The sequence below is a fragment of the Sinohyriopsis cumingii genome, chromosome 6, assembly GCF_028554795.1.
Source record: "Sinohyriopsis cumingii isolate HCF-2022 chromosome 6, ASM2855479v2, whole genome shotgun sequence".
NCBI lineage: Eukaryota > Metazoa > Mollusca > Bivalvia > Unionida > Unionidae > Sinohyriopsis > Sinohyriopsis cumingii.
In genome coordinates this window covers 140,662,749-140,690,668 of record NC_142966.1, presented here as the reverse complement: position 1 = coordinate 140,690,668, position 27,920 = coordinate 140,662,749, and the positions used below count along the sequence as shown (strand labels likewise).

Below are 27,920 nucleotides of genomic sequence, written 5' to 3'. Positions count from 1 at the left end.
TTGCGTAAAAAAAATCGGGTCCAAAAAATGAGGTTTTTCTATCTGTATTTTGTAGTGCAACTAGATATTCCAGATTATTTGGTATCATTGTAGAGCTACATCTGTCCACCTTTCTATAATACCATCCACGTTATGTTAGTTTATCATGCATGACCATGATGCTACAGAGCTCAGCAGCAGGCTACTACCTCCAGCCCCGTAAAGTCGTTGCTAGGGGTTAATGTGTTAACAAGGTGCATTACAATGGGAGAGAACTATAGCATATTTCCCGACATAACACAGACTGTACACCAATTTTTCGATAGTTATTTCACTTCTCATCTCACTCAGCAATTCTTATTGTTATGCTCTGCATTCAAAAGTCATCATCAGAAGCAATTAGCTGCTATTTATTTTTCACATGCTTTTTATTATATTTTAATATGGTAACAAATATACAATTTATAGATTTATCAAACTGGCAATACGGTCTGGTTACTTATTATTTGCACCTGTCTGCAGCAAAATTAGCTGACATTAGACCAGTGGGCTGGTAGCCATTTACTAAATTGGTTGCTGGTTCGATACCTTCACATTAAAACCACAACAACAAAAAAAAGAAATAACCAAGGTAATTATACCTATGACAAATGCAAATCATAATTAAGAACAATTTTTAATCAGTATGCAATATGATAAGTTTTAAGTATATGTATCTTGTTCAGTGTTTTCTGCAGCTTTCGAAGTAAAAGGGTGCTAAAAGCCAATTGGGTTTAGTTTATGGGGCCATGTGCACTTTCATGGGACCCTGCCTGTTATATGATAATTTTCTTATTATGTGTTTATTACATCACCACATTTATGAATATTTACAATACTCCTATACATTCAGTTCAAGTGATCTCTTGTTTGTTTTAAGTAAGAATGTTCAGAGAAAAGATATATTATAACTTAAAAAACACTTCCAACACAGAGTAGTACAGTCATGTGTTCTACTTTAAACTGTTGCATAGTTGTTAAGATTTTTTAAAATTATTTTGAAGTCAGCCTTTTTTATTGGGATATATGTAGTGTAATTATTCCATTTATTTATTGAGATACATGCAGTGTAATTATTCCATTTTTTATTGGGATTTATGCAGTGTAATTATTCCATTTTTTATTGTGATTTATGCAGTGTAATTATTCCATTTTTTATTGGGATTTATGCAGTGTAATTATTCCATTTTTTATTGGGATTTATGCAGTGTAATTATTCCATTTTTATTGGGATTTATGCAGTGTAATTATTCCATTTTTTATTGGGATTTATGCAGTGTAATTATTCCATTTTTTATTGGGATTTATGCAGTGTAATTATTCCATTTTTTTATTGGGATATATGCAGTGTAATTATTCCATTTTTTATTGGGATTATGCAGTGTAATTATTCCATTTTTTATTGGGATATATGCAGTGTAATTATTCCATTTATTTATTGAGATGCATTTAGTGCACTTATTCCATCTTTTATTGGGATTTATGCAGTGTAATTATTCCATTTTCTTGTTCATTCTTTACACTTGATTTGACAAACTTTGCTTCTCTTATTAAATAATTAAAAGAAGAATTTATACTAAATAAAATAGCAGACCTTTTAGAGAAAACACCAAAAGTATAAAGATCCATCAGGATTTTTTTATAGCAATTTATGACTTGCCGTAAATCAGCCATTCAGGCTTCTGTTGTCAAAAATTGATGTAATCTCAGGAACTGCAATTATACTAAACAAATTTACTCAACTAAGTAAACAAATAATGCAGTTCCCGAGATTACATCAATGTTTTTTTTTACTTAGTTGAGTAAATTTGTTGAAAATTGATGTAATCTCAGGAACTGCATTATACTAAACAAATTTACTGAACTACATACGTTTTGTGTTTTGAACACAGAGAGTCTAGGATCTTCATCCCTTGCAAAATGAAATGAACTTTGATATACCCATTTACAGCTGTGCATATCATGGTAAGATATTGTCTATCTGTGTCTCAGCCCATCTATTACATATTGGTTTCGGGATAATAACTAAAGCTATTTTGAGGAGGGATTGTGCTAGGGGTCAAGCTAGGGGTCAAAAAGAATCATATTAATTTCAGGCTTAAAAGGTCAGTGGTGTAGTCACTATTACAGAAGGAAAATGAGACCGCTCCGGTGGCCTAGTGGTTAGAGTGTCTGCCTCGGAAGCAGGAGGTCTTGGGTTTGAACCCCAGCTGAGTCTTACCAAAGACTTACAAAAATGGTACTAACAGCTGCCTTGCTAGGTGCTCAACATTAAGAGGTTAGTGTTAGGACTGGCACGATGCCACTGTGCTAGACATCACTATAAACTGCCACACTGCAGAAATCATGGCGATATGACTGAAAAATTGTTAGCTTTACTTCTAGGAAGGGAGGATCCAGTTGATTTGGGGGTTACAAGGTCATAGGTCAGAAGGTCACTGACTGACAGGAAAAACATTTTTTGTGCAATAACTTGAGTTCTCCATCATCACTGGTTACTGAACATTGTGGATGGATTGCACTTGGGGTAGGGATAAACCCTATTGATTTCGGAGAGAAAAGTCAAAGGCTGAGGTTTCTGTTAAGTAAGTATTATAACTCAGTTTAGCCCCATCCTAATAGACCGTGATAACTACTGTTATAAAATGCGTTCCTCCTGATACTAATATCCAAATTAGTATAGTGTTATTGCATGTTACATAAGCACAGACATAATGAAGTGTGGCCACTTTATTCAGATAAGTGAATATGCAAAATCTGCAGATAAATATACGTGGATTATGGCCAGGAGTTAGGATGCTTGGTAAAAATCATTTGGTCCCTCTCTAATAAAATAAGCCCTTCTATCAAGTAACACATGCAAAGTAAGAAAGGCCTAACTAACTTTTAAATGTTTTATATTTAAATTTAAAAATAAAAGGTATGTGATGGAATTTATGCAGTCAAACTGATATTAATGTTATTTAAAATAATTATAAATAACCATCAGTCACGGTGCAAAACCTTTTCACTTAAATCGGGGTATAATAATGAATAACATTTGCTGTTGGAGGCTACAATATTATAGTTACCATATATACTCACTTAGTCTAACTGCAAACTGCACAGACCCAGATCTACCGATGCATAATGCACAGGCAGATCAGAATCTGTGCAGTTTGTTAGGAGTAATAAGTAAAACAAACACCATAGACCCTGATCTGCAGGTACATTATGCTATGTCAGATTGGGATATCTTTTGTTTGCAATTTGATTTAAAAGTGAGCATCTCCAATCCATTCTATTTTTGTACTGCAAGAGAATGTATTTTGATGTGTTATTTGAGTCTTGCTGACTGCAAATTTTTAAGCAGTGATCATAGAACTCGCAGTCTTTTCATTTAGTCAAATTGCTTTCTCTTTTCATCCCAAACTGACATTTTGCACTTTTGTAAGGGGCCATCCATTTAGTACGTACGCAAAAATCTGGCAAAGCTTGACCTCCCTCCCCCCCTCCTGTAAACATGCATACTTTTTTACACACCCCACCTGCACATACGCTTGACGGATTAATAATATTAGTATGTTTAATAAAACAGACAGTCCACCGATGTTGCATATCTGGCTGCATCAAAGAAATAAGATGTGTAACTTTAAACGGTTTGTCTAGTGTCCGCAAAAATTCAAACGCCAACTGAACCCAGTCAAACAGGTTACATATTAGACAAATTATTATTATTATTACTATCATTATACCCACCCGCTTTCCTATCTGTACGTACATTATCAATAGACCCCACCCCCATTTACAAGTGTATGCATTGGGGTTACCCCTCCTCCCCCTCCATACATACATACTAAATGGATGGCCCCATACAACTTATTCCATAAATGGCAACCTCACACTCTCAAAACTAAACTATAGCTATTACAGTAAAGTCCAATGTCTTCATAATTATTACAGTAAAGTCCCATGTCTTCATAATTATTACAGTAAAGTCCAATGTCTTCATAATTATTACAGTAAAGTCCATTGTATTCATAATTATTACAGTAAAGTCCAATGTCTTCATAATTATTACAGTAAAGTCCAATGTCTTCATAATTATTACAGTAAAGTCCAATGTATTCATAATTATTACAGTAAAGTCCAGTGTCTTCATAATTATTACAGTAAAGTCCCATGTCTTCATAATTATTACAGTAAAGTCCAATGTCTTCATAATTATTACAGTAAAGTCCAATGTCTTCATAATTATTACAGTAAAGTCCAATGTATTCATAATTATTACAGTAAAGTCCAATGTCTTCATAATTATTACAGTAAAGTCCCATTTGTTCATAGCTGTTAGTAAAGCTCCATGTCTTTGTAGCTATTACAGTAAAATCCCATGTCTACATATCTATTACACAAAATGCTCAGGTTTCACTGTTCATTTTTATACTTTGCACAGGTTTAAATTTTAAAGAAAAATAATTTCCCATGTTTTCCTCACTAGTTATCATGGTTATTTAAAAATGACTTTTGATATATTAGGTATTTTTAACATAATTTTTAATTCCCTTTATTTTGTTGTGTGATTATTGAGTGTAATTGGGATTATGGAGTATACTTAAGATGTGCAACTCTCAAAAGACTGCTAGCTCTGCTTGGTCATTTTAACGTCCTGGATTTCAGAGGTAAATTGGGAAAAAAAGAAATAGTTGTTAACTTTAAATTTAATTTTTATATATTTTGTAATTCATTTAATACACTTTCAGAAGTTAGTATTTTCGAATCTGGCAAAATTCATTACACTATTTTAATAACTACTGAACTTAGTGTACATGTACCATGACTATTTTGAGCTTCTATGTCAAGCCGATGGGAACAGCCATTTCTATCAACTCTCTGCAGTATGCAACGCGTTTTGCTTAATACCAAATATAAAGAAATTTCAGTCACAGTACATAAAAGTAGCATAGAGCTATATAAACATTCTCTCAGTTGTACTTGTTGCGAACACACACAACTTCTTATAGCTCTCCAGATTTTAAAAGTACGTAATAACTAGAGCAGAACTTCATTGCTTACATGTGCATAATGAGTTTGCCACACGTGTGACTGTTTATAGTTTGATACCCTTGTACATCTAGCAATCGAAAGGTGAAACGTCATGATCGTTAAGGACTCAAAGTACTAATTATATAGAAAAATGGGAATCAGTCCTGAAATGGGTGGACATAAAAGCGAGTATATGTATGGGTTTGGAGGGCCATGATTGCTTGGTTATGAAAAGTAGAAACCTTTAGTAAAAAGTATTTTGAAAGTTTATTTTGTTTGTAGCTGGGGGAAAAAGTGACATTGTTTTATTGTTGGAGATGGAGTCCTTTACAGACTTCACTTTGGAACATTCATTAATTCCTGTTTCTTTACACATGGAATTGAAAACATGTGCTTCAGACACATATAGGTAAATAAAATGCAGTTGCTCATATGTTTATTTTTTTCAATGGAAGCTTGGATCAAGGGTGGGTCTTTGCTGATAGGTTTGATCGTGCACATTTGGAAATTTAAAGTTATTTAATTTTCAACATTGTGGTATTTCTATATGTTCAGTATTGGAATTTGACCATGTATAGTCTACCATGAGCTGCAAAATGGCATTAAATTCCAAACAAACAAATATTGGAGATGAATTACATACTATATCTACTCGCTTATAAATTGAGTCCAACTACAAACTACACAGACCCATCTGCCATTGCATAATGCATTGTCAGATCTGGGTCTATCAATTTGTCAGCAGTGACCATAAGGACAACAAACAGTCCCTGATACTCATGCACATTATGCTATGGTAGAATTTTATATTTGTTGTTTGCATTTTTTTTACTTGACTTATAAGTGAGTATATATGGTATTATCATCAATCCTATAGAGAACACCTGCCTTAAGGTGGGTTGGTGGGTTGACATCATTGAGTGTGTAAATCGGACTGTGTTAGTGGGATATTTTGACATGGTAAATATCTATGAAACTAAAAATAAAAATTTTAGGCAGTTTAGAAACTGTAGTGTAAGTTTGATATTTCCTAGCTACCATATATACTCACTTATCTGTTGAGGCAAACTGCAAATAACAAAGATCCTGAGCTGCTATAGTATAATGTGCCTGTAGACCAGGGTCTATATTCTTTGTTCTTATGATCAGTGTTTTCCTGATTACCCCTAACAAACTGCACAGAACCTGATTTGCCAGCACATTATGTGATGGCAGATCTGGGTATGTGCAGTTTGCAGTTGGACTCGACTTAATAGGCTAGTATAGATGGTATGTTTTGAAACTTTATGCTTCAAACTTGATCGCTTAGGTCTGTACCACCATTCTTGTTCTGATGACTCTGCATTATTTTGTGTCCTGCAGATTCCATACATTGATTGCGTTGGAACTTCATTTTTATTTTTGTTCGCTAATGCTTCCTTACTTTAGATTTAAATTACACATGTTCTGGAGAAGTTATAAGTAATTTTTGGCATTTAAACTTCCTTGTTTGATGTAATACATGCACACTGCATGCATGGTGACCTTGACCTTTTACTCATTTATCAATAATTTGACAAGGCTGATAATATATTTCAGTTGCAAATTGATGAGAAATAAATGGTGTTTGCAAACAAGGTAACCCATGATTAGACATATTTATTGGAATACTTTTTTCTGATTTTATGAAATGAAGTTCAGATACTTAAATGTTACCTGTAATATACTGTTGCTGAGGTTGGTATACTTGGACTTCCAATATACATGTAATCAAATATTCACTAATGTAATTATATGCACATTGTTCACTAATGTGTTCTTCTTATATACACAGGGCTGTCATGTAAGTCAAGGGAGGATATAGGACTCACATTACTTTAAATATATAGAAAATGGAAACCAGTCTAGAATGGTTGAACACAATTAGAGTACATATGTATATATGGATTCAGAGGGCCATGATTGCTTGAGGTTAAAAAGTATAATTTTAGTAATAGGAATGTTTTGGAAGCTTATTTTATTTGTTACTGAAAAATAGAGGCAATGTTTTATTGATGCAATTTAGACAGTTTACACAAGACTTAAAGTCTTACCTTTGGAACTCTCATTTTCTAAATTAGCACCATATTCTTTAGGTACTGAATTGAAAACACGTGTAGAAAAAAAAATGCTGCAAATGCTGTGGCCCAATGTGACTTTCTGTACATAGAAGCTTGCATCGAGGATGGGTCTATACTTAGAAGTACAGGTTTGATCATGAGCATTTAGAAAGTTAAAGTTACTGAATATTTAATATCATGGTGTTTATAATGGTTGTTATGGTAGTTAAATTAATACTGCATTCGGTAACATAATTTTTACTTTATGTTGACCAGAACTCATTTTTACTTTATGTTGACCGGAACTCATTTTTAATTTATGGTGACCGGAACTCATTTTTACTTTATGGTGACCGGAACTCATTTTTACTTTATGGTGACCGGAACTCATGCTGACTTGAGTTGAACAACATCGTGCATCTCAGCTGTTAGCTTTTATCACCTTAATAGTTAAAATTGGTATTGTATATTCTCGCTTATAAGATGAAACTGCACAGACCCAGACCTGTTAGTACAAAACATGCTGGCATGTCTGAGTCTGTGCAGTTTGTTAGGGTAATCAGTAGAACAAACAACATAGACCCTGATCTGCTGGTGCATTAAGCTATGGAATATCAGGATCTTTGTTGTTTGTAGTTTGATGTGACTTATAATCAAGTAGAGATAGTAGTAATGGCTAATAATTGTCAAATGGACAAAACCTGACATGGAAGGAATACACAGTGTAAGGGTAATTGGATTACTTATCTCTATGGATTAAAGTTAGGTACTTCAGTGGCATGTTCAACTGACATTAATGTGTTGAATTTATAAATCAATAAATATTCATGAGATTTCCATCTGTTAACCCCAATCTGGGTCAATTTGCGAGGGGAGATTGTACTTTTCTGCATTTATATCCTAGCTAATGATTTTGTTAGAAGGATGGCATCTTTGAGAGGTGCATTTAAACATGGATTCTTTGGATCCAAGGAATTCTTGCCTTAGAATATGAGTGGTTGCTATTCATTGGGGCCTTTCAAGAGGGGGGTCCACTTTGCTGTATTACATTGAAAATTACACCACATAATCATGATCTCACTTTTACCCAAGTTTAGTATCCTAAGTGTAACTTGGCATTCATGAAATGTTGTATCAGCCCATGAGTTTCAGGATTATCTATCTACATATAATGCATAGTCATTGATGATGTCACACATTTTAAGTAATAATGCTTTTGATATATAAATTTAAGACAATGTTTCCTGGTCATTTCATAAAATTTTCTGCTGAATAATAGTTTGTGATTTTCAGTGTAGCTTAAACGTGCATCTGCATTACATCAAGGCATCAAGACTTGTGTCTATTCGTAAACTTTGTCCAAATATTTGTTCACCTATATGATTGTTTATAACTATGAAACAAATTAAAGATTGTATGACCTTTAGCATCACATCATCAAAAATGTAATTATCATATTGATGTCCCAGTAATTTGTTTTGCTTTGTTGCAGTAATTTATAAAGTCCCATTTTTAAATTTGATCATATTTTCTATCACATTAAATTTATGCTTTTTAAGATTAACAAGGAAGTTCGGTGAGAAAGTCCGCAGAGATCGGCTGAACAGCTACATCACAGAATTGGCCAGTGAGGTTCCATTGATAGCAAGTCATCAGAGGAGGGTTGATAAAGCCACAGTTCTTCGCCTTACTGTCAGTTATTTGAAATTACATCATGGTGAGTGTAGACTTGATGTATTTTGATTTCATTGTTTGCGCTATTTATTTTAAATGATGCATGTTATACTTTGTTAAAAGATACATTATATAATTTTAACATGTGCTTTAAATAAAGGCCCATTCATTTTGCATTACTAAAACTGTCCAGTATTTTCCAGTATTGATTGGGTGGCTGCAGATGTCTGAGTGGTCTAAAGCACTCACCTTTACCGATCACTACCATATCACCTGTCTGCGTGGGTTTAAGTTATGGGCTCAGCTAATGTGGATATATGAGAAAGTTTGTCAATAGCTTCTGACAGTAGTGGTTGGTTTTTACCAGTTTTTTTCCAGGTTCTTCCACCATCAGTTATCCTGGCTGCCATGTATAGCCTATCTTGTGCTGAAAAATGGCGTTAAACCCTAGAACAACAACAACAACCAGTTATCCTGGCTGCCATGTATAGCCTGTCAAGGGTTTAAATGGTGTTAAACTCAGAACAACAACAAGTATTGAATGTAAGCCCAGAATATAGCTAAACTTTTGCATGTACCATTGTCAACCATGTGACATATGGCTGTTTTGTTTACGGAAAGTGAGGAATCCTGAGAGGCTTATGGGAGGGTAAAAAATTTTAAATTGTTTTGATTGTAGAGAATCTTGGTGCTAATGTTGGTAATACAAAAACCATTGTAAATAGTATCGTTGATTTTAGTTGTTAACTGAGTTACCACCTCAGGTTCAGTTTCATTGACCTGAAAATGGTAAGACTTGAAAGGACAGATGTGCGCATTTTGTATAATCTAGACTTTGTTGATACTAGAATTTTGATATCCATTGCTTTAAAGCAAAGAACATATTCCAATAACAATGATAATACTTGATTGCTTGCAGGCCATACTAATGGTGGCATAGCATGGAATCATTTTAATATGCATTGGTTTTATACTTATCAATCTATATCAGGGACTGAATAATCAGGTTTCCTTTGACCTTTCCCATGTTCCCATTTGTAAAGTTGGAACTAGTCAAAACTGCTAGGTGTGACATAGTGTAGTTGCTTTATGAAGGGGCTTCCATAATAAAGGGATCATGCATTCTACCCTGCCTGCCTGAAATTGATAAATACAATATTTATCTTGGAACTAAATTCCTAATTTGAATAAGCAAGTATGTGAACTGATTACCCATTATTGAACAGATTCTTCCTTGTAATGCAGCATTTCAAAACTGATATCATCACCATATCTACTTTTTCAATTGCAATTGAATCATCATTGGTGTTTTGCCATGAACTTCATTGCTTGTTCATAGCTGCCAACCCTCACGAATTTGGTGTGAATTTCACGACTTTTTCAGCAATTCACGGATTCACGCCGTAAGCCAAAAATTCACGAATTTTCCAATCTTCAATTGTTTTAAATCTTTAATAAAATAACCGATTTCCCGTTAAGCGCTAGTCGTGATATTCGCAGTTGCCGAAACGGTCCGGTACTGCTGGTCACGATATTAGTAGATCTACAGCCAATTAGTACAGTTGGCCCAGTAGCAAGCATTTTAGCCTATTTTAATCTATATGTATAAGAGTAGTTTTACAAATGCTTTTGAGAGAAACTGGGGCCTAACCAGAAAACTGCTCTGCGCATGCGTCAAAACACTGATTTGAGTTACCGTTCAGCATCACATGTAAGATGTTGAAAATGTCTTCACCACCAAGGAAAAAGAAATGTATTACTCAAAAAGTGAAGTTTAATTTGGAATATATCAAAAATTAGTCGTGCATTTTGCCGTTAAACATTGATATTCATTCATGCTTTTTGCACTCAGTGTGCCATCGCAGAGGTGGCACTCACCAGATAATATGTACTTTTGAGAGAGTGACATATGTAAGGTGAAGTAGTTCGCATTTAAAACATGCACAGTGGAGAGAATGTTTGCATACCTCTATGCTACATTAATGTAATGTGGATGATATTTCTTTTGGATATTGCACTTTTGGAAATTTTACATGATTTAAGCACACTGCTAACTAAAATGACTGCTCCCTTCTGTTAAAAAATCAGTCTGAATTAGTCTAAAGTACACTATACATAGCAGCTATTAAAATAGGGAAAATGAATTTTGCCAGACTAGACAATACCAGCTTCTGAAAGTGCAATGAATGAATTACCAAATATATAAAATGTAAAAAAAGTTATTGGCTCTTTTTTCATACAGTTTACCTCTGAAGTTCAGGAAGTGAAAATGACCAAGTAGAGCTAGCACTTTTTTGAAAGGTGCACATTTGAAGTAAGGCCAAGCTGTATACTCTATAACCCATAGTACACCCATCAATCATACACCAAAATAAAGGGAATTAAAGGTTCTTTGCATTATACCTAAGATATACAAGGTCTTTTTTAAATAGCCAGTATAACCAGTGAGGAAAGCCGGGGAAATTCTTTTTCTTTAAAATCCTAACCCTATGCAAAATGCGAAACTGTATAGCGCCACCAGAGACGATGTGAGGAAGAATGTCGGTTGCAAAAAACATGTAGAAGTTGGGAAAATTAAGAATTCGCAGATTTCAGCTCTGGAATATTTGAAACCATTGGCGGAAGATCTGCAGGCTACCAACGCTGAAGCATTATCTGTGAGTTTTCTTGTCGAACACAATCTACCTTTATCAGCTGGAGACCATGCTAAACATTTGTTCTGACAAATATTCCCGGACTCGAAAATCGCTTCCAAATCGTCCTGTGGAAGAACCAAAAATGCTGCAAATCCTGTGCATTCCTCACAGCAAAAGTGACAGCGAAAGAGTATTTTCTATGGTGAGGAAAAATAAGACAGACTTTAGGGCCTCCTTAGGTGCAAAAAATTTGTCAGCAATTTTAGTCCCCAAGATCAACCATCAGGCAAGAAGTCAGAACTGTCTAGAAAACAAACTTACGATCAAGCAGTTGAGGAAGTTCAAGTCTGCCAGAGTATCATGTCTTGATAAATAACTATCTCTGTATATATGTAGTGTTTTATTTTTATTTTGCGAACTTGATATAGTGTAGTATTGACGGTTGGAGTGGATGGGGTGGTCAGAGTGGATGGAGTTATTGTCATGGTATTTTTCACGAATTCATGTCCAAATTCACGACTTTTTATCCCTATATTCACTAATTGTGAGCCTGGAAGGTTGGCAGCTATGCTTGTTTGTTTTGCTTCATTGCTTGACCTAGCAATGAGGAAAAAAATGTGTTTTTCTGGTCTGCTGATCATCCCTGTTCTTTGGTTCTGAACCTAGCACTTTTCCCCTACTGATTTAAAAAAAAAAGAATTAAAAAAATTCTGAAATTGATTTGCTTTTTGCTTAGTACTTGAAGTGCTTTGTAGAATATGTGTGCTAATAATCATTGTTTACAAAAAAATTAAATTTAAAAACATAAATTCCTGAAAATTGATTTGTGCATCTAATTGAACTGGCTTAGCACAGTACTTGAAGCCCTTATTACATTTTATATACTAATCATAACGTATATAATGTTAAAAAAGCCTACCTTACCTAACCTAATTGTAAAACCAGTGCAGTAGGAAACATTTTTTTTTTTGCCTGAAGAAAATGTTGGCTACTAGAATTTGGGATAATATAAAGCCAGCAGTGTGTGAATGGCAACATATTTCATCTAGTTATTTGCTTCAGTCTTATCTTATTACAGGGATGAAGTATGTTGTAATTGCACTGTTATATAAAATAAATAATGATCCATGCAGCTAGTGCTTGATGTAGATTAAATTTACTACACCTGGTAGATAGTAGTTACCATGCGCCAGTGTCATATAGATTTGGCAAATTCGATTGGGGATGTGCACAGGCTTACCACCGCATTCTAAACATAGGATGGTAAAGGTTAGAGTAAATTCTGACTAGTTACTGAAATGCTCTAATGTTGCAAGATTTTGTTGCAAACACCATATTCTGGCTTGAAGGAAAATGACAATTACCACCACACCTTATGATAAAATGTCCAATGCCAAATGGACAAATATTGGTGGGAGCTTAGTATATTTAACTTTAAAAAAGTGTTTATTTTTCTTTTAATGTCAAAACAGTCACATAGATAATATAAAGAAATTTAGAGTATTACTTGCTTTTTTGATGTTATAACACAACACTCCTTAAATTGTGTGACTCAAAGTAAAAGACATTACTTTGCTGCAACAAAAAGTTTTAGAAAGGATCAATCTGATTATCATCACATAAAAAGGTTGATCTGATTGGGTCCACCTCCATCTGTGGGGAATAGGAAGGTGGTTGATCTGACTTGTTGCTGAATCCAGGTACAGTGTGACCCCGCTATAACATGGTAGTTGGGAGCCATAGAACCTGACTCTGTTATAGCCCGAACCTTGTTATAGGCAACCAGGTTAGTTAGCTGAAGAAGATTATGCATGTACTCCAGGGTGGGGTAGGTAATAAATGCGGACGGTAAAATATGTGCTTCATTGGCACAGTTGCCATCTTAAATCGATGCATATTAAATGAGAAATAGACCTGTAGTGAAAACAGAGAAAGCATATATAATATTTTACTTTATTTAGAGAACCACACATTGGTACATAGTACTTGTATACTTTTTATATATACATGTTTAATGTATAGCATGAGTCAACACCATGTACTCACTTGCGAATCTCATCATGTACATTGAATCCACAATACAAGTAATTCCAACAAAAACATGCACACACACAAATTTAAAATATTCAATAATTTTGTCACAGGTCATATAGGCCTGAATTCAGTGGAAAAACATGGAACAATCACGTAATGGACGATGAAGTACATTTACTTTTCAGTACGTCTCAAGCTGGTAAAAGTTAGTTTGAGTTTTAAGCTGCCGTTGGTAGCATTCATAAGCATAATTTTTTTCCTTGCAAAAAGGACACACTGCACAGTAAATGTGTTCCAGCAATGTTGGAAAATGAAAATAAAATCAACCAGATTCCATTGTTTTTTATTTAAGTTTGGTACTGACTTTCTTTGAAGAAAGGTTCATTGTTTTTATTGAAGATTGTAGTTGGCTTTCTTTGATGATGGGTGCATGCATTGTTGAAATCACTGCTAAAGGACAGGTTTGGAGAACCAAACAAATGCCCATTTCTTATTGTGGCAGCAACATCAAATAATTGTATTGCATGATTGAGACTGATTTTTTTTCCCATTTGCTTAGTACGATTTCATAATCGGTGCTTAAAAGTTAATCTGTTTCCTTTGAAATTTCAGCAAACTATTTTATGTGGGTACATTTGTAAAAAAACAAAATGGCCATCATTTGGTTGATTGTTCCACCATGCTTATTGAATAGACCAATAAGTAAGATGTTTTTTTGTGTGTGTTTTTAATAACAATTTGTGGTGCTGCCTTCCATGCATGCGTCAGAAATTTAACAAAAGATTAATTGACGATAGAGACGTAGATGCTGTGGTCTGATGGCAGGGATTACTACAGAAAATGTGAGTGTTCTGAAGGATTTAATTCTGAGTGAAAAGATGAGGAATTTTACTTACAAATGTCAGCCTGTGTAAATATATTAATTATTAGAATAGATTATGAGATAATGTCACGTCCAGGTGATTTCCGCTATCAGAAATGTCAAAAAAGTGGATATCTCACAACATACAGTACTTGTGTTAGATGTCAACACAAGCGGATTATGATATAACAATGTACTGTTAAGATGGATTGTCAGTATGAACAAAGAATTTGTTTATGTAACAATAGATAAATTTCAGTGCATTTTATATCAAATTTGCAGTTTCCTTTCATGAGTTCTCTGAATTTCTCCATTCCAAACCAATGGCTGTATATACAAATTTAAACAGACAACAATGTCGCCAATAAAAAAAAATCAGCAGATGGTATATTTTGCCACCAGTAAGGGAAGAAAAATTGCACTTTGCGACATTGCTGAAGCCCTATGTCATCCAAGAATAAACGTTTTACACATTATTTTTCATACTTTTAAGAAGGAAATACTATTTTTTCGTGTACGAGAAAAATACATAAAATTTTAGGAGCCATGCCATGATCATCTTGTATTATTCACACATTATCTTTTCCCCAAAATGATAATATATTTTTTAAGTTTTTTTACTATTAAGAAAGAATTTTTATTTCTCTTGTAGTCAGTACTGTAGATAAGCACAGTACTGACTAGAGCATACATCATCGTCATACATCATGGATTTTACATCAGGATTTGAATTTGAAATTATTAGAACACTTATTACTAGGACTTTTGCAATTTAATTCGTGGATTATTCCTAGATTAATTTTGGATTTGATTCTTGAAACCATAAGTTCTTCTTTTTTACATTTTTACAGAATTTTCCAGGAAAATAAATCATTTGTCAAAGTTTAAAAAGCTTGTTGTTTTCACTCTTTCTGTGTTACTGTTTATTCAAGCCTAAACACGTAACGTGTCAAAATCTGTCCTGCCAATCAAAAGTAATCCTCTGAGATATGGACAGTTAAATTCCAAATGTCAACACTGTTAAAAAGAAATTTGACAAGAATTAGCATCAAATGAATGTCTGTTGTGGCTTGGGAATGGTGTTATTTATATTACAATAAGCTATATTTCTTGGCATGTCATAATTAACAACCAAGGAAATGTGTCATTTATATTACATTAAGCTATCTGAATTGGCATGTCATAATTAACAACCAAGGAAATGTGTCATTTATATTACATTAAGCTATCTGACATGGCATGTCATAATTAACAACCAAGGAAATGTGTCATTTATATTACATTAAGCTATCTGATTTGGTGTGTCATAATTGACAACCAGGGAAGTGTGTCATTTATATTACATTAAGCTGTCTGAAATGGCATGTCATAATTAACAACCATGGAAATATGTCATTTATATTACATTAAGCTATCTGACTTGGCATGTCATAATTAACGACCAGGGAAGTGTGTCATTTATATTATATTAAGCCATCTGACGTGGCATGTCATAATTAACAACCATGGAAATATGTCATTTATATTACATTAAGCTATCTGACTTGGCCTGTCGTAATTAACAACCATGGAAATATGTCATTCATATTACATCATGCATTAATATGAATATGTTAATGAGGGCAGTGGGCATGACCTGTACTGGACCCTAAGTAGAGAAGTTCTGTGCATATGAAAATAGTAACAAAAGAATCCCTGTGGCTGTTATTATTGTATTATCACATCGTTGGCAGAGTTTTCCTATAGTATGTGCATTTTCATATTTTTGATATCACAACATTCCATATCACTTAATGTAATTCTGATTGGTTCAAATATGCCCTGAAAATATTGTGCAGTATTCTCTTTACTGATTGATCATAATAATAATAATAATGAGGACTTTGTATAGCGCCTAATCTTTAGAAGCTCTAAGTGCTTTACAACATCAGACAACACCTATAAGATAAAAAAAAATATAATGATATGATTACAAAAACAAACCCCATGAAATTAGAAAACATGAAAAAACATGCTGAGAATATTTACGGTAGGAAACATTATTAAGTCTTTAAGTTAAGTTCAGTGGGCAATTCATTTTACGTTGCTGGGCCCAGGTATGCAAAAGAACGCTGTCCATATGACTTTGTTTTCATAGTGGGATAAATGAGTATAAGATTGTCAGAAGAGGAGCGTAGGTATCTTGCTGGTGTGTACACATGGGTGAGGTTGGATAGGTATGAGAACAAATTTTTTGTTTGATTCTGGATCGAATGGATAGCCAGTATAGGGTACAGAGCAGCGGGGAGGTGTGCTCTGATCGTGGTACTCTAAGTATGATCTGAGCAACTGTGTTTTGAACTTTTTGAAGTTTCTGGAGTAGATATTGAGATGAACCAGACAGAATTGAGTTACAATAGTCCAGTCTTGAAAGTACTAATGAACGCACAAGTGTTTTAGTGGCATCAGCTGAAAGATATTTGCGAATGGAGCTGATGCGTCTCAGCTCAAGATATGCAGCCTTGTATATATTCATGAAATGTTGGTGCAATGTGAGAGTACTGTCCAGAGTAATACCTAGGTTTCGTACTGATTACATATTAAACTTACAGCAACAGTTTTGTTGTAATGCTTAAAAAGGATTTTAATCCATAATGAAAACCAAACTATTACTAAACTTAATCAGGAGTTGGATGTTTCTTGCATAAAAGAACCCATGGAAAGTTAAGGATTTTTTTAAACCTGTAACTATAAAATATTTTTTGTGTAGATACATTTATTTGTGCATAATTATAGTAACATAGAATCTATTATTTGTAGATGTCCAGTGGTTACATTATTTGGACTGACTGCAAACTACTCCCGTCTGACACTCAGTTATGAACATAAATTTTATACTTTTTCTTATATTTATCTTCAAAACTCTAAAATCAAATAATTTCAGATCACTTATCTTTTGAATCAAGCACGTGATTGCAAATTTTTATACGACAGATTACAGACTACCTTGAGTATTAGGCATGATTACTTCCTAATCTTGGCTTTTGACTTTCACCAAGCAAAGCAGATTAAGGTAGTCACTGCCATTGCAGTGATCCCATCTGTACTGTTACACATACTGTCAAGCATCAAATGAAATCTTCACTTGAAACTGTTACACATACTGTCAAGCATCAAACAAAATCTCCGTTTGAAACTGTTTGCATTGCTTTAACAACAATGTCATTGTGACTTTGTTTCAAATTAAAGTATTGATGCAGAAAAGTTAAGATCAAATCAATCACACCAAGCTTCTTTCCAAGTTTGGTTAATTGGTTGTTCATTACTAAAAATAGCCAATCAAAGAAGTTTGATGGCACAAGTTGCAGTTAATAACATCATAGGAAAGGTACAGCTCTATGATTTTCAACATAGTATTCATTATGAATAAAAGAGAGAGGATAAAAATTGTAATCCGAAGAAGCCCACAAGTTTCATAAGCAAATTGGGTCAAAGTAGATCTCATGACTGAGATGCTATCATTTAATGAGATGTTTTGTTAGATATGTCAAAGACCGCTCTGGTGGCCTAGTGGTTAGAACGTCCGCCTCGGATGTAGGAGGTCGTGGGTTCAATCCCCGGCCGAGTCATACCAGAGGCTTACAAAAATGGTACTAACAGCTGCCTTGAATGGCGTTCAGCATTAAGAGGTTAGTGTTAGGACTGGTCGGCCTGGTGTCAGGATAATGTCTGCAGCATGATGCCCCAGTGCTAGACAACACTATAAACTGCCACATTGCAGACATCGTAGCAACATGACTGAAAAATTGTTAAAGTTACGTTAAAAATCAAAATCAAAATCACAGTTATGTCAAAGGCACAAGTAGAAGGACAGATTTTGTTTTTCCAGAGTATTTCTAGTTTAGGAAGTCAACTCTTGTCAGCCATGTTGGATGTGATGAACAGATACATTTCTCTAAAGCTTCACATCCATTTCTTTGTTGGATAAGATGGCAGATGAAAGAAGCTGTGACAGTGACATTTTAAAATTCCTATCAGAAATTTACTTTTTCTACAGGAATTTGATGTTTCATTAATAAACTATGATGAAAAGTTATGTAAAAAATGAAATACCTGTAAATGTCAGTCTCGTATAGATGCCACAATCTCAACTTCCAACTTTTCCATTCAAAATACAGTATTTTTGATTGTTTCCAGCTCTTGTTTGTAATTGATTGGATTGAAGTTATTGTAAGTATACTGTATATGATTGAACTGTTGCTGGCATCTTTATGGTCATGATAACACCACCCTGTCCTGCACCATCACACAGCCCCCATCCCACTGCCTATCACAAGCAAACATCAAATGTATGACAGCATATATATATATATATATATATATATATATATATATATATATATATATATATATATATATATATATATATATATATATATATATATAAACACAGAAATACATAAAACAATGATTATAGCATTTATGTGCATGTCTTAAAGTGTTTTTTTCAAATATTTGACAGTTTGGAAATATGCAGTTTAGCTGGTCCTTATTCACACACTTCCACCCCACCCCAACTCCCAAATAAAACAGCTTGCTGAAGGTAGCAACTGAGGTGGCAATAGATTAGCTAGAACAAGTTGGCTGCCTCAGTATTCTTTTGGAAACTGTCTTAGTGTCTTTTTTGAGGCTGCCGCTGTGTTGTTGGGAGGCTGCCTCAGTGCCCTTGGGAGGCTGCCTTAGTGTCTTTGGGAGGCTGCCTAAGTGCCCTTGTAAAAGACCTTGACTCTCATTCTTTACCATTATATAGCTAATGATGTGTTCAAAATACTGATCAAAACCAACATGTCATATTGGCATGTTATATCGATTATTATTTTATTCTAAATTCCTGTTGATATTAACTGAATAAAGACATACCTATACAATTTACTTTTCAACAATTTTGTAAAAATGAGAATTGGCAATCTTCTTTTGTTTTAGTCCAGTAAGTTTAATCTGACATGTAAAAAATGTCAGGTTTTGTGAATATCCTCATCTTTGAAGTAACTATGCAATTAACTACTAGTTGTGGGGAAAAATTTATAAAATAACAAGGATTTATCAAAATATTACAACTGTTTCTCACCCTGTCTTTTATTTTATGCCTGTTTGTTTACCTTTTCAGGTCTGAAAAGGAAAAAATTAACCCAAGTATGGAGGCCCAAGTTTTTGACTCAGGATAAAATCCTGAATGCTCTAGATGAGGTAAAAAGAATCTTTTTATTTATCCAAATGTGATCGTACAATACAGTCAGCATCATTTTTTTGAGCATATAAGCAATATTTGTAGAAAAATACGGTCAACCTCAATTTGAGCATAAAACCAGTATTTGTAGACAAATACGGTCAGCCACATTTTTTGAATATACGCAGGAAGAACAAAGTTCTGGAAGCAATGACGATCTTTTCCCGCAAATCCCATGATATTTCCTTCTTTTCCACTATAATCTTTTTATATTAAATAATTTGAAAGAACATGGTCTGGAAATAAATGAATGGAACAATTTGTCTACAAATAAATTGCCATGCAGATAACGACATTACATCTGAATGAGAAATGCAGTACTGATGTTTATACTTATGTATACCAGTGTGATAGTATTCAATTTCAGTATCATAGTATTCAGTTTATGTATACCAGTGTCATAGTATTCAATTTCAGTATCATAGTATTCAATTTATGTATACCAGTATCATAGTATTCAATTTATGTATACCAGTATCATAGTATTCAATTTATGTATACCAGTATCATAGTATTCAATTTATGTATACAAGTGTCATAGTATTCAATTTATGTATGCCAGTATTGTAGTATTCAATTTATGTATACCAGTATCATAGTATTCAATTTCAGTAACATAGTATTCAATGTATGTATCATAGTATTCAATTTATGTATCATAGTATTCAATTTATGTATACCAGTATCATATTATTTAATTTCAGCATCATAGTATTCAATTTATGTATACCAGTATCATAGTATTCAATTTCAGTATTATAGTATTCAATTTCAGTATCATAGTATTCAGTTTATGTATACCAGTATCATAGTATTCAGTTTATGTATACCAGTATCATAGTATTCAATTTCAGTATCATAGTATTCAATTTATGAAATGTAGTTAGGAGTCACAAACCAACTTGGTGATTATCATGATAATCACAAGCTTATCATTCTCAGATTGAATAGTGTACAGCTCCGTCACTTTTCCCAAAGATATTATCTGTTTAGGTATTTTTTACATACAGACTAGAATAGTCTCACCATTACGATATAAAATTCAGGTAGAAAAGTCTTTATAAATATACCCATTAGTTCTTTTTATATCCGATATATATGTATTCATTGTTTTCACAATGGTCATATACACAAAATTGTCCTTTGCAAAATGAAACAAATCAAAATCACTCTTTGGTATGTTCACATGGTATAGAAAATCTTTTAGGTTATGTAAATTTTGGAATATGTCTTGTTGGCGTATTTTCTTTTCTGTGATGGTGAGTTTTGAATATTCTTAGAATAGTTTATTGTCAACATTTACATTCTATATTTGATTGCATGACTTTTACTCTAGTTTGTGACTAAAGATGTCAAGTTATTGACTTGTAATCTTGAGACAGATTGCTATGTTCTTTCATAAAGTCCAAGGTAGTCTTCACTATTAGTCATAGTTTAACTGAAAAGGGATTGAATTACGGTTTAAGTAAACAGAAATATAGAATTCTCCTAGATCATTTAAGCAGACCTTTTGTAGCTACTGTTTCAGGGGAAACTTCAAATAAGGGAGTAGCTTAGAGTAAAGAATGGGTAAGTATAGTTCAGAAGGCTGTATTTGTTTTGTTTTGATTTTGTTAATGGCTGTGAAATGTCAAAGAACCCCACATTGGCATTTCTACCATTTGATTACCAGCAAGATGATAAGATGGTCCAGTTTGTACAAGTAATTATCTATTGTCATGTACACTTAGGTTGACCTATGGGGCCTACTGCATGAACTCTTTTAAAATATAGGAAATAGTAGCTCTGAGCTTAAGTAACTAAAAAAAACTATTCTCTTGATTTTGCTTCAGTTTGTTGTGTGTGTGTGATTTGGATTTTTAACATAGCTTTAACAAGTTTTCAGTCATATTGGTTCGATGTCTGCAGTGTGGCAGTTTATAGTACTGTCTAGCACTGGGGCATCATGTCACAGACATGTTGCATGATGTCCCATCCTGCCTCAGAAATGTAGCATAATGTCCGACCCAGTCACATTATCCTATTTGGTATAACCTGGTTGGGGATCGAACCCACAATTTCCTGCATCTGAGGTGGATGCTCTAACCACTATGCCACCGGAGCAGTCTGCTTTGGTTTGGAATTTTTTTTTTTTAATTAAAGCAATCCTCAATTCCACAGTATTTCATAAATTTGGATAAACTAACAAAGACTTTTTTTTGCAAATGAACATGGACAGGGCTTGGAGCTGGTACTTGGAACTGTTAGTTTTTTGATAGAAGGTAAAGGAATTGTACAAATTAAAAGTTGTGACTTCTGGTGTGTGCATATTCATACAAGTTCAAATATAGTTTCTGGTCACCCACAACACTCGTAGAGTCTAATGTAGTGTCCCTATAACATGATTCAGAAAGGTGCTGATGCATGATGCCAATAATACCTTTCTGTGATGATGATGGTTGTGGTGGTGATGATGGCAGTGGTGGTAGTGATGATGATGATAACAGCAATGCCTTTATTGATAATTAGGATAATAAAGCTGTAATCAAGTAAGATTGCATTTTGGCATATGTGACCAGGAATTTTGCTTGACCTAAATCACTACTTGTACAGATATTTTGGTGAATGTGGTAGTAACTTTAAGTCTGTACATGAATCTATTTCATTTCACCATAATGAATCTTACAAAGACATAACATCATCAAAGTAAATGTGAACCAATTCTTTGGTCATAGAAAACCTTCTCAGTACAATGTATTTTCCATATTGTGGATACCTCTTTTCGTTATCGTAGATCCAAACTAAATCCATTCGTAAACTACATGTGCATGCTTTGAATGACAGTTTGGAACCATTCCCGTAATATAGATGTCCATTTTTAAAATATCCCAAATTAAACTGATGGGTAATTTTTGGTTCCTAGTTTAAAAATTTTAAGATAATTAATTTACTGGTAATCATGAAAGTTTAGCATATTTCTCTTTTTCATCCAGTTAATATCATATGGTATCATGAAATGTTCCTTTCCATATATTTGAATTATATGGAATAGGAAGTAATCTCTTATGAATCAAGGTTATTTTTCCAATTTGTGTCATGGTCTGTTTTTTTTCCCAATCAGGCTTAAAGGGACCCTTCTCAAATATTATGTTTGATTCCAGATTATCTTTTCAGGCAGCTAATGGATTCTTAATGGTCATCTGTAAAGATGGTTCCATCTTGTATGTATCCAGCAAGGTCCTTACTCACCTAGGACATACACAGGTACGGTTACCATTATACCTGGATTAAGTTGCTAAACATTGATACAAATTAAGCAAGTATTGGCTTTCATAAAATAGTGTGCAGTCTTTTAGCTGAATCATGTAGCCAATGGATGCAAACCCTTGGATGTATGGTAATACCCAGACTGTTACCGAGGAAGGTTGGTGGAGAATTTGTATACATAGTTTTAGCAGTAAAAGGCTGGAAGACCCTATGAGATGCTACATTGTCCATCATCTATCTGTCTATAGCTTAAGTTTGTTGTCACTGCTCCTTTTAAACTACTGAGGATTGCCATGAAACTTTACACAGGCATTAAAGTCTTGTTGGTACTCAATGAAAATAGTGCCCAACAGGTCTCCATTATGATCATCAAGTTGGCCATTGTGAAAATTGTGTTATCACTACTACTTCTGAATGGATGGTCAGATTGACATACGTTTTCAGTGAAATAATTTTTATGTCTTGTTGGACCTCAACAGAAATTGTGCCAATCTTAGATCTAATATGGCCACCATGGCAGCCATGTTGTAAATCTTGTTATTGCTACTACTGCTAAATAAAATAAATAAAACTCGTATAGACATGGGGTTTCCATGATAAAACTTCTTAAGTATCTAGTTAGTTCTAAATATGGCCTCCAGAAATCTTTTTACTCTTTCAGGATGCACGATTGTATCAGCCTGGAGTTTGCACCAAAGGACATATTATAATGTCTCATTGATCCAAAATTAAAATTGTGCCAATCTTATATCCAGTAGAGTGATTATGCCAACTATGTCACTACTTCTATGGTATGGATGGTCATATCAATATGAAGTTTTCACCAGAAGACTTCATATGATGTCTGCTTGGTCCCAAATAAAAATGCTGCTGTCTTGCATGGTGGCCATCTTGAAAATCTTGTTATTGCCTAAGTAGAAAATTTGTCAATGACAGGAGTAGCAATGCTTTACAGGGATGTTATCAATTATAGACAGCAAAAGAAGAATTGTATCAAATCTGCATTTTATTTGAAATATTTTTCATACGTGTTCATTCTTCCTTTTTTATGTTCCATTTGCATTCCTTTCACATTTGCATTTCAGCTGCCATCCTATTGTTGTTAGTTCTACTGTTCATAGATCATTAGAGCTTCTTTGTTGGCCTTTGTCTGTCGTCCATTGTCTGATGTCTATCTATTCATAGATCATTAGAGCTTCTGTGTTGGCCTTTGTCTGTCATCCATTGTCTGATGTCTATCTGTTCATAGATCATTAGAGCTTCTGTGTTGGCCTTTGTCCATTGTCCATTGTCTGATGTCTGTCTGTTCATAGATCATTAGAGCTTCTGTGTTGGCCTTTGTCCATCATCCTTTGTCTAATGTCTATCTGTTCATAGATCATTAGAGCTTCTGTGTTGGCCTTTGTCCATTGTCTGATGTCTATCTGTTCATAGATCAGAGCTTCTATGTTGGCCTTTGTCCTTCATCCAATGTCTGATATCTATCTGTTCATTAGTACAAGTTTGTTACCATTTCTCTGAAAACATTTGAAGGATTGCCATGAAGCTTTACACACATATTCATCCTAAGGTATACATGGTCCAAATTGAAAATGGTCTGACATTCAGCGTAGATTCCACCTTGAAAATTTTGTGATCATCACTCCTGAATGGAAAGTCATATTTACATGGGGTTTTCAAAAGAAGACTTCTGACGTCTAGTTGGTCTTAAATGAATATGGTGCCACTCTTACATCCAATATGGCAAACATCTAATGATGTTGAGTTGGTCCCAGTTGAAAATGATGCCAGTCATACATCCAGTTGTTTTTAACAATTAAAAGAAGAAATGGTCTTATCTCAGATTCCTGGAAATTCTTTTCAGCTGTAGAGCATCAATTCCTTTGAGGAACTTTTGTTCATTTGTAGTCTTAGAAATGCATTGTTATTTTGTATTTATTGCTTCTATTCATTATTTCCTTTACTTTTTGTTCATTTGCAGTGCATTCACAGTTGGGATTTGTGTTCTTTTGAATTGAAAGAACATTTGTTTTTGTATCTTGTTTTATTAAAAGTATGCATAGAAAATGCCAAAAATTTCAGAAAAAGCATATAAGTTTTGATAAATAAGACTATAAAACAGCAGTGGCAATATATATAAAAATATTGATGTAACAAGTCAACAATTGGGAATTGATAGCTCTGATTTTAGGTCAAAAGCTCAAAGGTCATGGTCACTGTGACTAAAGAAGAAAAAGTACTTCCTGGCATTAATTTCAGTTCTCCATCATCTACAATTACCAAACCTTGTGGATGGCTTGCTCTTTGGGTAAGGAAGAAGCCTTTCTATCTGGGGAACAAAAGGACAAAGATCATGATCATTGTGACTGAAAAAGAAAAGGTGGTTTATGCCAAGGAAAAAAAATCATTTATCTTCATAGAGGAGTACTAACAATGGGACAGGTTTATAATGTATTGTTTATGATCGTCTTATGTCATGCCATGACATGGCAGGCTGTTCATAGAATTCAGCAGAATTTTTATAATATTTTTAAAATAAGTTACTTGTTTAGTGTTAATAAAAATCAAGCAGAGAAGTAGAAATGGCATCTTAGAAGGGGTTGGGTGTGTGCATGGTCTGGTACCCATAGACAGCCTCTAGTCACAGTTTGAACAGGCTTTTCTTTTATGTATAAATTTGTTATCCTTTGTCATGAATATACAGAAGATTTCATCTTTCGGCAGTGGCTTTATGTATCAGCCAGTTGCAACAGTTGAAACAAAGTGTTTTAAAATCAGAGCTACTCAGACAAGAAAGATAGCTGAGATAAATAGCATCTACATCAGTGTCTTTGATGGGCTGAATTGCTTGTGAAAAGTTACTTTTGGTAAAATTATGTATAAAAACGTTCTTCGTATTAGTAAAACTTATTTAGTCTAAGTCAGATGTTTGTCTCTTGTCTTCCTGCATGTAGCATTTTTGTGTATCCTTGTCCTGATCACTGTCATCATCATAATTCATGATAGACTGAAATTACAAATCAGGGCATAGATGTAACTCTACAGTGATACAATGTAATGTCGACTTTCTGATCATGTTAAAAGCCAAAAATCATTTTTAGAGCAATGTTTTTCTTTTAGCCAAAAATGACTGGTTCTGGAACCATAGTCTGAAGCTGGATTTTAGACTTCTTTCCATTAGATCTAAAGCAAACTGGTCTGAACAGCACATGGACAGATCAACCCTTTGCTGCAGAGATTTGGAGTAAAAATGGGCCAGAGCATAAAAATGCAATAAGCCTGTCCCCCCCCCCCCCCAAACAAATCAAGTTGTCTCTAATCTGCTCACATGCACAAAAGAGCCTGTCAAAAACATCTTTTATAATCTAAGCTGTGGGCAAAATGAAAATCTTTCTGAAACTGACATGTTTGGATTCAGTTGAAAGTAACCAAAAAAAAATGTGTTTCATACCTCCATTTCAGTTGAAACAAAACTAATCATCTGGGGAAAATGAGTTGATGTTGCTATAGGCAATTTTCAGCTCAACTGGTCATGACCAGAAAAGCTTATGGGATGGTCTTTTGTCCATTGTCAGTCTTCTGTCATCTCCTTTTTAGCATAAGTTTGTTATTGCTACTTCTAGACCAGGGGTGGGCAAACTATGGCCCGCCAAGGGCTTTCATGCGGCCCGCCAAGGGTTTTCATGCGGCCTAGGAACAAGTCATCATTTGCACTGACTCTGTTTATGTTACTCTGTTTATCAAATAAATGTGCTTCTTTTGAAGTTTAAGTTTAAGTTTTCAAATACTAACATATTAACAACTGAAAATTAATTATCATGTTATTTAGAAAAACCTTTTGTTTTTGCTATTTCAAATATTAATTATTTTACTTAATGAACTATGCGGCCTGCGACAAGTGTAAATTTGTGTATGCAGCACTTGCACTGGAAAGTCTGCCCACCTCTGTTCTAGACTATTTCGAGGATTGCCACAAAACTTTTTTATGACTCGGTGGCCTTAAACTAAGTAGAAGAAACAAAAGCAATTTTTTTATAAAAAAAAGTCAACGGGCAATTTATTTCCCTAGAATACAAAGTGAAAATTTGAAAGAAACATTCAATTTTGTGAATTAAATCCAAAATAATCCTAAATGTTACATCACAAGTCCAGAAGCATAGAATGTTCTGATTGAATTCCAGGAATCTTGAATATGGTAATGTACTAATAGTCTTAAACAGATTGATGTACCAACAGTCTTGATATATCACAGTGATATAATTCAGAATGTCTTTGAATGCATTCACAATAATCCAAAATAGTGTTAATCCAGTTGATGAGCACTTCATTCATTCCAATGGATGTTGTACTATGTATATTTAATTTGCTTTGTTTGTTTGTTAGTTTTATTTTATTTTATTTCATTACATGCTATTGTAATGTAACATTGTATGTTGACTTGGTCTTGTCCAAAATTGAGTTCATTTCTGCTTGACCCAAATTAACTTTCTTTTATTGTAAACATTGTAAACAACTAATACATAGCTAAATGTGTATGGGTTTAAAATCAGTATTATTATTAATAGAAGAAGTAAATATGTTTATTTGGGTCTAAGTTTTGGAATTTCCTGAGTGTAATCCAGGTTATTGTTTTGATTTTGTAAACATCAGGATCATTCTAGATGGTTATATTCTGTTAGGTAATGCTTTAAGATCTAGCACTTTGAAATTTGTAAATTATGTTGTGTCCAGTTGGGGTGAATTTTATTTCTTCAAATTATTGAATTCAAGTGATTATTTTCTCTGGAAATACAAATGTGCTCTGATAAAATTCTTGGATAGAGACATTCACTGGAATTTAAAGTATATTCAAACCTAGAAAGATATTTCTATGATTCAACAAAAGACAGTTGGCACGTCAACACACCAGGAGCTATAACAGACTCATCATCAGTGTCAATGTTTGGATTTATTCAGGACTTTAAATTATTAGGACTTGTGTCTGTAATTCTTGGATTATTTTGGGATTTAATTCGTAATACTGTAAGTTCTTTTTTCTCATTTTCACTTTGTATTCTAGGGAAATAAATTATTTTACAAAGCTT

The 27,920-nt window shown here is 33.9% G+C and overlaps 1 protein-coding gene across 1 annotated transcript in view; it reads left to right on the top strand.

Moving 5' to 3' along the window:
- The window catches only part of LOC149798128 (uncharacterized), a 94,126-nt gene that overhangs the window by 25,912 nt on the left and 40,294 nt on the right, over nucleotides 1-27,920 (top strand). The window contains exons 3-5 of the mRNA XM_089963218.1: nucleotides 8,678-8,835; nucleotides 19,471-19,550; nucleotides 22,744-22,833. Coding sequence (XP_089819344.1) covers nucleotides 8,678-8,835; nucleotides 19,471-19,550; nucleotides 22,744-22,833 — 328 coding nt within the window. The remainder of the gene's footprint in view (nucleotides 1-8,677; nucleotides 8,836-19,470; nucleotides 19,551-22,743; nucleotides 22,834-27,920) is intronic.